Source organism: Rhinoraja longicauda, chromosome 33, assembly GCF_053455715.1.
Source record: "Rhinoraja longicauda isolate Sanriku21f chromosome 33, sRhiLon1.1, whole genome shotgun sequence".
NCBI classification, from domain to species: Eukaryota; Metazoa; Chordata; class Chondrichthyes; order Rajiformes; family Arhynchobatidae; genus Rhinoraja; species Rhinoraja longicauda.
This window is the reverse complement of record NC_135985.1, coordinates 15,144,091-15,156,261: the sequence shown is the minus strand read 5'-3', so window position 1 is coordinate 15,156,261 and position 12,171 is coordinate 15,144,091. Positions and strand designations below refer to the sequence as shown.

Genomic DNA, 12,171 nt, shown 5'->3' with positions numbered 1-12,171 from the left:
GCATTTGATCCATATTTTACACAGTAGCCATTTATGTTTAGGCTAGCTACTGTAAGCATATTATATTGTTCTACGTATATAACTAAACAATTACCAATAAACATTGGAGCTATAAAAACTTTACACATAATCAAAAAAGAAAGGTATGTACTATGTGTTGGCATCTAATCTATTTTGGTGATTCTTCAATCTTCGCTGTCGTTTACACACAACATAGTCTGTTATGATTTTTCTTGCAGCGGAGTTAGCTTTAATAATCCAGTATCTTTCACGGAGCCATATGAGACAGCATATGGCTTCTTCCATGTCCGAGCTGTTCATGGATATGTCGTAACAGTAGTGTTGATCCTTCACATGAATAATAGGATGTTTGGCCTCTTCAGACATCGCTAGTCTATTCAGGTGACCACCTACTCTCAGAAGTCCATCATCCAGCACCGGATCCAGTTTGTACAAATGACTGCTTCTTTTGACGCCATTTCTACCAGCTTCTCATACTGATAGTTCTTCTTTTTCAATCTTTGTCTTTGACCGAAAGAGATGATTGCGCTTTCTGCCTGGAAAAGATCTTCAGCACATAAACATTGTCTGCGGAGTGTTGCTTTAAAGACTTGCATCTCCTTTTCAACCGTTTCCTTTAGTTTGCCAGGATCTTTTTCAAAGCTACTCACAGCAGTCTGAATCTCCTTTCTCTTTCGAGTCAACTGCAAGAGTATTGTCTTTACTTTAAGACGCCAAGCTTTGGCAGTCTTCAGATTCCTCCATGATGAGAAATAGGTGATCAGAGAGTTTATGGGGTTCAATGGATTTTTTGACAATGACATTCATTGTGATGTCTTGCTTGATTTCTGGATCATTAGCAGAGATTGCAGATTCCAAGTGAGGTTTTGGCAATTCTCTGTCTGGCTTAGAGAAACTTTGATCCATCTTTTACAGCTTAAGAAGTGGTCTGCTGTTAGTCCTCTAGAGGCTTTACCTTTGTGCTAACACATATCCATTGTGATACATCAATCGAATTCCTTACAAAAGAGATCCTGTTTGCTACGAATGTTTGGAAGCGTTTGGTTTAGTTGTTGATGTACTAAAACACTGTTGTGCTATCGGTCCAGAAGATAGACTTGTCCAGTTGAAGGTGTAATTCTTTTTGCAGCATTGTGTCAACTCTGTCAGCTAGGATTCCCGCGGAACCTAAAGAGGATCCTGAATGCCTTGAGGAAATTTCGGGAGATATGCAACCCTCAGACCAATGTTACTATGGAAAGACACATGTCCAACACTGAATCAAAAGGCTGGTGAGACAATTGAATCATATGTCAGTGATTTAAGGATTAAAGCAAAAAGCTGCAAATTTGAAGATCTCTATGAGGAGCTTATTAGAGATAGACTGGTCTGTGGCATCAATAATGACAATTTGAGAAAGGTGCTGCTGCGTGATAGTAATTCGACATTAGTTAAGGCTGTCTCCATCTGTCAAATTCATGAGATGACTGAAGAGTACAACAAAATGCTGGCTTCTCCACTATATGCTCAAATGTTGATGCAGTCCAGGCTAGGTTCATGAGAAAACAGAAGCCTGAGATAAAAATGAAACACCAGTCAGAAAAAAACTGGTACACAGTATATTGCCAACTGCAACAACTGTAGAGGTTGTTACAGCTAAACGAGACAAATGTCCAGCTTTTGGTTAACAGTGTTATACCTGTAAAAAAAAAAAAAAAAAAAAAAAGGAATCATTTTTAAAAGTGCTGCAAGTCCACACAACAAACCTACAACAGGCAGAGACCTAGGAGGACTGTTCACCAGCTAGAACCTGACCAAGCCGACAGCAGTGCTGATGAAACATTTTCTGTCGATGAAATTACACTACAAATGACTGCTGATTCAACTGATGCACAGATAGAAAAAACTGATGAAGTTTTGGACACTGCAAGTTAATAGCATTCCCGTTGAAATAAAAGTAGACACAGGTTCCAAGTGTAATGTGTTGTCAAAAAATGCATTTGAACAACTAAGAGCATGCATTAAAGCCACAAACCTTATTGCATATGGGGGCAGTAAAATCAAAACAGTTGGTATGGTTAAGTTGCAGTGCCACCTAGAGGGATAGCCATACACATTGCCATTTTCCATTGTCCAAGAGGATGCTCTGCCACTCGAGATGATCGAACGATTCGTTGCAGCCTTCGGATGTCGTGCTTGGTGGCTGAGCCAAACCAAACCATGATGGAGAAGGTGAGGACAGACTCTACGATGGCAGTATAGAATTGGACCATCATTGCCTGTGGTCCTCAGCTGCCACAGGAAGTACATCATCGGTTGGGCCTTTTTGACAGTGGAGTCGATGGTGGCCCCCCATTTAAGGTCCTTGGAGATGATGGTTCCCAGGAACTTAAATTACTCCACAGATGTGACTGTTGTGTTGTTGATGGTGAGTGGGGGGAGGGGAGGGGGAGCTCTCCTAAAATCTACAATCAGTTCCACTGTCTTAACAGCATTGAGCTCCAGGTTGTTACGAAAGTACCAGGATGCTGTGTCACTTCCTGTCTGAAGGCAGATTCTTCTCCATCCTGGATCAGTCCAATCAGGGTTGTGTCATCCGTAAACTTGAGAAGCTTGACAGAGGGGTCTGTAGAGGTGGTCATTGGTGTAGAGAGAGTAAAGGAGAGGAGCGAGTATGCAGCCTTGCCGTGCTCCTATGTTGAGGGTCTGCGGGTCCGAGATGTGCTTTCCCAGCCTCGCACGCTGCTTTCTGTCAGGAAGTTGATGATCCACTGACAGAGGGGTTCAAGCACAGTCAACTGGGAGAGTATGGAGTGTAGTAGCTCTGGCACAATGATGTTCAATGCAGCGCTAAAGCACACAAACAAAATCCAGTCTGCACTGGAGGCTGAAGTGCAGACCTAGGTTGACAGCGTCATCCACCGATCTATTGGCCCTATATGCAAATGCAGAGGGTCCAGCAGGGAGTTTGTGATGTTTTTCAGCTGGGCCAGCACGTCTTTCAAAGGTCTTCATGACTATAGAGGTCAGTGCGACAGGCCTGTAGTCATTAAGACCAATGACCCTTGTCTTTTTGGGTACAGACTTTGAAGCAGGCATGGACAGTGCAGGTTTGCAGGGACTGGTTGAAAATGTCTGTGCCAGTTGTTCAGCACAGAGCTTGAGGGTAGAGGGGGAAACATTGTCTGGTCCTGGAGATTTCCGGCTTTTCTGTCTCCTGTACCCTCTCCACCTCCTCAATTTCTATTGTTGGAGATGGAGAAGGGGCCAGACTGATGTTAGGCAGCAAAGAGGGGGTGTGTAGTGGACGAGGGCCCAGTCTTTGCAGACTGGAGCCAGGCTCGAGTAGGTGTGAGGTGGTGATTGGGGAGGAGTGGGTGGGGAAGGGTCCAGTCTTTGCAGAACGGAGGCAGACTGTGAGTAGGTGTGAAGTAGTGATCAGGTCGTTGGTCAGCTGACGATTGTCCAAGGAGCCTTGTGCAAGTTTTCCTCTTGTAGCTGGTGATTTCTTGAAAGCCCTTCCAAACTGAAGAAGAGTCATTAGCTGAGAACTTGCTCCTCAGCTTCTCAGAGTACTTTTCCTTGGCAGCTCTGATTCTGCTTCTCAGCTTGTACTTGGCCTGCCTGTAGATGACTGCATCCCCACTCCTGAAGGCCTCATCTTTTGACTGGCGGAGCTGTCCGAGTTCTGCTGTGCACCAGGGGTTGTCGTTGTTGAACCAGATCTGGGTCTTAGTGGGAATGCAACTGTCCTCGCAAAAGCTGACAGAGGATGTCACAATGGAATGTTGGCCTTCGTAACAAGAGGAGTTGAGTATAGGAGCAAAGAGGTCCTTCTACAGTTGTACCGGGCCCTGGTGAGACCGCACCTGGAGTACTGTGTGCAGTTTTGGTCTCCAAATTTGAGGAAGGATATTCTTGCTATGGAGGGCGTGCAGCGTAGGTTCACTAGGTTAATTCCCGGAATGGCAGGACTGTCGTATGTTGAAAGGCTGGAGCGATTGGGCTTGTATACACTGGAATTTAGAAGGATGAGGGGGGATCTTATTGAAACATATAAGATAATTAGGGGATTGGACACATTAGAGGCAGGAAACATGTTCCCAATGTTGGGGGAGTCCAGAACAAGGGGCCACAGTTTAAGAATAAGGGGTAGGCCATTTAGAACGGAGATGAGGAAGAACTTTTTCAGTCAGAGAGTGGTGAAGGTGTGGAATTCTCTGCCTCAGAAGGCAGTGGAGGCCAGTTCGTTGGATGCTTTCAAGAGAGAGCTGGATAGAGCTCTTAAGGATAGCGGAGTGAGGGGGTATGGGGAGAAGGCAGGAACGGGGTACTGATTGAGAGTGATCAGCCATGATCGCATTGAATGGCGGTGCTGGCTCGAAGGGCTGAATGGCCTACTCCTGCACCTATTGTCTATTGTCTATTGTCTCACCGTGGCTTGTGGTTGCCTCCCTGAACACATTCCAATCAATGCATTCAAAGCAGAACTGTAGCTTTTCAATGTCCTCGCTCGTTCACTTATTCATTGTTCTGACCAGAGGCTTAGCAGATTTTAGTTTCTGCCTGTAGGTCGGAATAACGTGAACTAAACGATGATCAGAGAGACCCAGAGCTGCTCGGGGAACAGAGCGATATGGTTCTTGATTGAAGTGTAACAGTGATCAAATGTTCTCTCCCCGCTGCTGGGGCAGGTAACATGAAGTCTGTACTTTGGGAGCTCTTGACTGAGGTTAACCATGTTAAAGTCCCCCAAAACAATGACCATGGTCACTCTCTACCCTCAATACCTGGTCAGTGAGTTGAGTTTGCGCCTCACGTACACGTAAACTCCAGCGAGAATATAGGGGAGGCAAATTCCCTCTGAGAATAAAAGGGTTTGCGGTTTATATTTAAAGAAAATCTAGATTGTGGGAACAGAAGTTAGACAGTACCGTGATGTCGCTGCACCAGTCCTGGTTAGTATAGAAGCATATTCCACCTCCTCTTGATTTTCCCACTGCCTTTGCCTCGCAGTCTGCTCTGTATAGTTGAAAGCCAGCCAGTTGCAGTGCATTGTCCGGGATCGACTCACACAGCCAGGTCTCGGCGAAGCACAGGGCAGCGGCTCGAGAGAAGTCCTTTTTTGTATGGCGCGGAAGTTGCAGTTCGTCCACTTTGAGAGAACGTAGATTTGCAAGGAATATACTCGGGAGCGGTGTGTGTAATTCTCGTCGCCGGAGTCGGGTGAGTGCTCCAGAGTGCTTCCCATGGGTCCTCCTCCGTTTCAAGACCTTGAACACAGCCACAGCCCCGCCGACGAGTATGTCCCAATAGTCCAGCTATTAGTAATAGAGAAATCCGGAACGATGTTTGAAGGTACTGTAGGTATACCTCTCTCGTGAAAGTGATCTTTGTGGGATTTTCACAGACGACACAAACACATACAAAACAGCAAGGAGCAGTGCACCTTGACAGCCATCGTCGGCGCCATCCAAAAACTCAGTGATGAATGATCATTCATTGCTGTCTTTGCCACGGAGCGGTTGGCTTTCACAATGGTAATAAACTTGTTGACCTCCACCGTAATGACACTGATGTACTACAGGTTGGTCACGTACAGCTGCTCGTCTTGTTGCTCCTTACCTTGATCTTGTATTCGATGGCCTTCTGCGATTTTGTCACCAACAGGTCACGGATGGTCTCGTTGTTGATCTCCAGAAAGGTGGCAGTGATCATGTACACTCACCCCATTGTCTCCAGTCTGCGCAGTGCCGAACATCTGATTGACTGCGCACGGAATCATCCCCTTGGTCTCACACGTCAGATCATCAGTCCCCTCCATGGTGTAGGTCTTCCCACTGCCTGTTTGACCATAGGCAAAGATGCACACATTGTATCCATCCAAGGCAGACTGCACCAACTGAGAGATGTCTTCAAAGACTTCTTGCTTTGCCACTGGTTAGAAACCGCAGTCAAAACTGAAGTCAAGTTTCGAGACATCTTTCTGTTTATTCCCAGTACAAGTCTCCTCCTTTATCAGGGTAACCACCTTCTCATCACTGGCAGGAACTGAATGTGCATTATTATCATGGTGCCTCTCCGAATCCAGGAACAGGCGAACACGGCAGATAACGCAGATATTCCCCTTCAGCTCCTGCAGTGTTGTGCAATCTGCAGCGTTCCTGCTCTCCGTTTATGAGCACCTGTTCCACACCCTGCAGCTTCTCCTACTGACTGCCGATGTGCTTGTGCTGTGCCTCCACACAGGCAGCCTTCTGCTCAAGCTCCTGCTCTGTGTGCACCAGTGTACTCTTAGTGTCTCTAAGAGCGGCGGAGAGTTCTTCCACTTCAGCAGTTAAGCTGCCGTTTTGAGCTTTTCGGAGCGGCAATATCTCCTGCAGGACAGTGTTGTGATGTTGAAGCTGATCCAGCTCTGATTCCCTGCTCTGCAGCTGTGACTCTGCTGTCCGCAGCTTGTCTTCGAGCTCCCTGATTCGGGAAGTGTCATCAGACAAGCTTTTGCCATGCATGTCTGCATGCTCCTGAAATGGTATCCTCTGCAGCTCGGAGACCTGCAGCTGGTCCATGTAGTTCAACACGTGTCATGCACATAGGGCATCCTGGTGCAGAACCTACCAAATGGAGAGCAAGAGGCATGGTTTTCTGACGACATCAACAAGGAAATACAGTCATGCTCTGTGTGTATAAGGGCAACTTCCAGACTTTTCCAGTGACTTCCTTTTCCAATTGCCATTACTGCACGGAGTCGGAGTGATCTTACACAGACCCAGCAGAACAGATCTTCCAGTCGTTTTTTCCAGTTTAATTAGTTGCTTATTGAAGTAGTTGTACAAACAAGGAGATTAACATACCAGGCTGTACTTATTTTGCATACAAGTCGTAGCTGGTTGCTCTGTCCCTGGTCTGGTCCCAGGTCTTTCCAGTCGATGGTCTGTTGCCAGGTCTGGTAAGAACTATATACTCTCCCTTCCTGTATCTGGCCACTCCCAGTCCCTTATGCCCATATATATACACCACCCTGTACATCTAACAGCTGCCCCCAAGTATCCAAAATAATACGGCAAGATACATCTAGACAAAATAATATAATATGCCAACAGTAGCTAGCCTAAACATAAATGACTCCTACAGTGTGTAACAGCACAAAGTCACACCAGCAGAAAGAACCACTCCTTCTGCATCCAGTTCCAGACCTGCCTTGGTTGACTGTGGCAACAGACGTCTTCAAATGGCACAGTCAGCAATACTTGGTGCTAGTGGACACGTATTCAAGCTGGTATGAGATTGACCTGCTTTGTGACGCTACTTCAGCAATAGTCGTCTCAAAACGAGCTGAAAAGATGAAGTACGAGGGGAAGCTGGCCAAGAATATAAAGAACGACAGTAAAAGCTTCTTTAGATATGTTAAGAGAAAAAGATTAGCAAAGACAAATGTGGATCCCTTGAAGGCAGACACGGGTGAAATTATTATGGGTAACAAGAAAATGGCAGAAGAGTTGAACAGGTACTTCACTAAGGAAGACACAAACAATCTCCCAGATGCACTAGAGGATCTCAGGGGATAGAGGAACGGAAAGAAATTGCATTAGGCGAGAAATAGTATTGGGTAGACTGATGGGACTGAAGGATGATAAATCCCCAGGGCCTGATGGTCTGCATCCCAGGGTACTCGGGGAAGTGGCTCTAGAAATAGTGGACGCATTGGTGATAATTTTCCAATGTTCAATAGATTCAGGATCAGTTTCTGTAGATTGGAGGATAGCTAATGTTATCCCACTTTTCAAGAAAGGTGTGAGAGAGAAAATGGGGAATTATAGACCAGTTAGCCTGACATCAGTGGTGGGGAAGATGCTGGAGTCAATTATTAAAGAGGTAATAACGGTGCATTTGGATAGCAGTAAAAGGATAAGTCCAAGTCAGCATGGGTTTATGAAAGGGACATCATGCTTGACTAATCTTCTGGAATTTTTTGAGGATGTGACAAGTAAAATGGATGAAGGGGAGCCGGTAGATGTAGTGTATCTAGACTTCCAGAAAGCCTTTGATAGTTGGCATGCAGGTACAGCAGGCAGTGAAGAAAGCTAATGGCATGTTGGCCTTCATAAAGGGCCTGTCCCACTTAGGCGACTGCCGGTGATTGCCAAAGTCGTAGCAGATCGCCAAAATTTTCTTTTACCCAACGACAATGACCACGACAATGCCGAGTCAGGTGGAGATTACACCGTCTTCGGAAACACCACAAAATTTCCACGCTGTCAATGCTTCTCCGGCATCCTAATTTTCGCTGAAATCACTGACAAGTCAGTAAGTACTTGAGAGTTTTGAAATATAACATCTTGCCCGGGACGGTAACAAGGCATAAACTGGATTGACTTCCAGTTTACTAATAGCAGTATTAAGAATTATAATTTTTTAAATGGTTAAATGGATTTTTGTGCAGGGTGTGGGCATTCTTTGAAAATGTACGGGAGATGCATTTCTGGGTTGCATATCTGGGTTGGGAGCCTACTTTAAATGTAATCGCTGATGGCCATAAACATCGCGAAAATTCCCACGCTTACCTAAGTCAAACTGTCGCCTCCAATCTACCTGTCAAATGTCCTGATGGTAAATAAATTGGTTAAACACAAGTATTTTATGGTATCTTCAAATGACTTTACTTAATTTAATATATATGTGCTTCTAAATGCATCTAAGAGAACCTAACAAACCTGGGGACAGCATTGGATAGCGCCCGCAATAAGCAATGATACCTGGCGACAAGCCAGCTGTCGCCAAGAAATTTCATACCAATTGATTTCCCAGCGACGCATCAAGATCCACTACGATTCTTTGAAGACTCCTCACAGAGAATAAAGGGGAGGCCATTTAAAACTGAGGTGAGAAGGAACTTTTTCACCCAGTGAGTTGTGAATTTGTGGAATTCTCTGCCACAGAGGGCAGTGGAGGCCGAATCACTGGATGAATTTAAGGGAGAGTTAGTTAGAGCTCTGGGGGCTAGTGAAATCAAAGGATATGGGCAGAAGTTGGGCACAGGTTACTGATTGTAGATGATCAGCCATGATCACAATAAATGGTGGTGCTGGCTCGAAGGGCCGAATGGCCTCCTCCTGCACCTATTTTCTATGTTTCTAAAACTTAAGAGACACTTCAGTTCATGGAGCACCACACACCCTCATATCAGACAATGCCAGACAGTTCACAAGCCGGCACTTTAAAGCCTTCACTACATCGTGGGACTTCACTCATGTTACCAGCAGCCCAGAGTATCCCCAATCTAATGGGTTCGCTGAAATGGCTGTCCTAGCACTAAAAACTCATGGAGAAGTCTCAGAGACAGAACTGATGTTTTTCTAAACCACCTCAATCTCAGAAATGTGCCACGTGACACAAAGCTTGGATCTCCAGCACAAAGACTAATTTCAAGGCAAACGCGTACTACTCTCCCAGTCTGAAGGAAGCTGCTTGAACCACATATGCATAAGACTCAGGAGGTAAAAGCCCAGCTTCTAAATAAGACTGTCACAAAAAGTGCTATGACAAATCAAGCCGACCACTTCAGCCTTTGATGGAAGGACAGGTTGTCAGGTGGCAGACCCTACAAGGTTACAACCGGACAGGCATGTTAAAGGAAATATGCCAAGAGCCCAGGTCTTACCTTATTCACTCAAAAGGAAAACTGTACAGAAGGAATTGCAGACACATTTTGCCAGTAGTCGAGCCTGCCCCAGCACAGCTAAATCCAAGTGACACTGATCACCAGGATACTGGACTTGGGTCAAAAGACTGTAATGCTCTCACAAGAGACAAACAAGAAATAATGGACACTGAGCAGCTCCAGGTTCAGGTGCCTGTGGCTAAGCTGCCTTTGAACACCACTGAAAGTCTGTACAGAATACGCTCAGGACGTGTTAGCAAACCAAATCCCAAATACAGAGACTGAATTCACTTGTCAACTAAATATACTTAGAAACACTGAGGTTAATCTATAGTGTGCTAAAAGCTGACAATCAAGTATTCAAGTCAATATGTAAAGTATGTTTACTATGCTGCGACCTTAATTTTGTGTTTCACAGTGTGTATACTTGTTTGGCTATTGTAACTGATATTCATACTACTTGCATATTAAGCAGGGTGTCCTCTTATATTTCTCACCTCATGTTTTTCATAGCAGTAACTGAATATATCTCTTGGATATTGGTCATTTTATATGTCCTGCTATATTTACTACTTAACAAGAAATGTTGTCATTATATGGAACATGACCTAAGGAAAGGGGATGTAGATCAGTCACTGTGTTCACAGTCTGTGTTGAGTTATTGCAGACGCTGTTCCTGGAGGAAGTTGTCCTGCGCATGCATGTTACCCGGGGGAGGTTCCACTGGGTGGCACTAGTTAGGGAACTGCGGCCTTGTCTGTAACATTGCATCCTCGATTGTCATTAAACCAGGTTTGAAGTTTAATAACTTGTTATTCTTGCACCTTCATACAGTTTTATGATAGGAATTGGGAAATAATGCATTTTTTAATTTCAAGGATTAGGAATAGCAGGCCATTCAGGCCCTCCTGCATGCTGACCTTCAGAAATGTAGCTGATCTACCTTGTCTCACATTCACTTTCCCACCCTCTCCCCATAACCCCCCCCCTCCATTTCCCTTGCTGATTTAAAAATCCATCAATCTTCACTTCAAGGATTCAGTAAAACTGATTTTCTTCTCTTCATTAACTTGTTGCTTTAAACATATCCTCCCCGTAGTCTGAAGAAGGGTTCTGACCTGAAGCGTCATCTGTCTATTTCCATCCACAGATAATTCCTAGCCTACTGAGTTTTTTTCCTTGAGATTCCAGCATCTGCAATCTCTTGCCTCCATCTCACATTTGAAGTTCTCCAAAGGATTAAGAAAGACTATTCTTAAAAAAAATCTAAACCAGATTTTGGAAATCTGAAGTAAAAACGAAAAATGCTGTAAACACTTCGCAGTCCGGCAGCTTGTGAGATAACCCTCAATAATGAAAAGAGAAAACAAGTTAATTTTAATTTGCAGCAAGGGTGGGGTGGGTATCCCCCATAGGGTGAGGTGAAGGTTGTCCAGTTTAGAGGTTCTGAGAAAAGATTAATGAGAAAAGTTAAAGATGAACAAAAGGAACAGGTCAGACCTGCTGTTGAAACCAAAAGGAAGGTATTGGAAAAGGCTGTCAAATCAGGCAGTGTGTGGGAAGTTCATGTTACAAATGGGGACTATTGCAACAGAACAGTCCAGTTCTGATATAGAGAAAGCAAGTTGAAAATGGGAATAGGATGGAAAACTAAAGTGACTGGCAACTGTCTACTCAAAAAATTCCCGGTGAATGGAAGTGCTTTGCATTGTGGTCACTCCAGTTACCTTTTTTGTTGGACGTTGTGTATTTAATTTTTTTTTATTTTTAAACTCAAATGTTTAATATTTGCTCTTATTTTTGGAACTTAATTTGTGTAGTTTTGCCCAAGGATGTATGCATACATTGTATACTTACTGTGATGTGTTCAAACAGAGAGAAGGTAATAGAACTCCCATCAGCTGTAGTGGAGATAATTTTGTCTCTAAGGCGTCGGAGATAGCCAGGTTTCCATTCACATGATCCATCAGGCTGTGCTGAGATCACAAGTCCCTCTTTATTCTTTAGGAATGCTGCAGCTTTTATCCCATACCTAGGTTCATACACACAGCACATTTTTTTTCTATTAATTTACTTGCATAGGTAGATTTGGTACAAAAAGAAAAATCTACAAAAATGGTACAGAGTAATGTAATTCAAATTAATGTCAGCTTTCAAATGAATTTTTAAAAAAATGACACTTGTGCAGTGCCAGTTTGGTGTGTGTAATGTCTGGGTATGGCTCCATTGTGACTTGCACAATAAAGAGACGTCCGACATCTGTGAGTAGGGTCCTTTATTTAATAAAAAGCCTGCCCTCTAGAGGGCGCTCGTATTTGCATGTTGATGACGAATTCAAACGTTGCATTACATCTCCCCCTTCAACTTTGGGGTTTCATACATTACAGTGTAGATCATAGTTATGGGTGCACGTAAGGAAAACTTGACTATTATTCTTGTCTGTTAGCTAAATTACTGATACAGACATACTCTACCACTGAAGGTCATCCAATTCAATGTGTCAAGTATGC

The 12,171-nt window shown here is 44.2% G+C and overlaps 1 protein-coding gene and 1 pseudogene across 1 annotated transcript in view; both read right to left on the bottom strand.

Moving 5' to 3' along the window:
* The window catches only part of dis3l (DIS3 like exosome 3'-5' exoribonuclease), a 56,067-nt gene that overhangs the window by 1,583 nt on the left and 42,313 nt on the right, over positions 1 to 12,171 (bottom strand). Inside the window, exon 16 of the mRNA XM_078427301.1 lies at positions 11,519 to 11,693. Within this exon, the coding sequence (XP_078283427.1) occupies positions 11,519 to 11,693 (175 nt within the window). The remainder of the gene's footprint in view (positions 1 to 11,518; positions 11,694 to 12,171) is intronic.
* On the bottom strand, positions 417 to 6,569 carry LOC144609089 (carboxy-terminal kinesin 2-like; annotated as a pseudogene).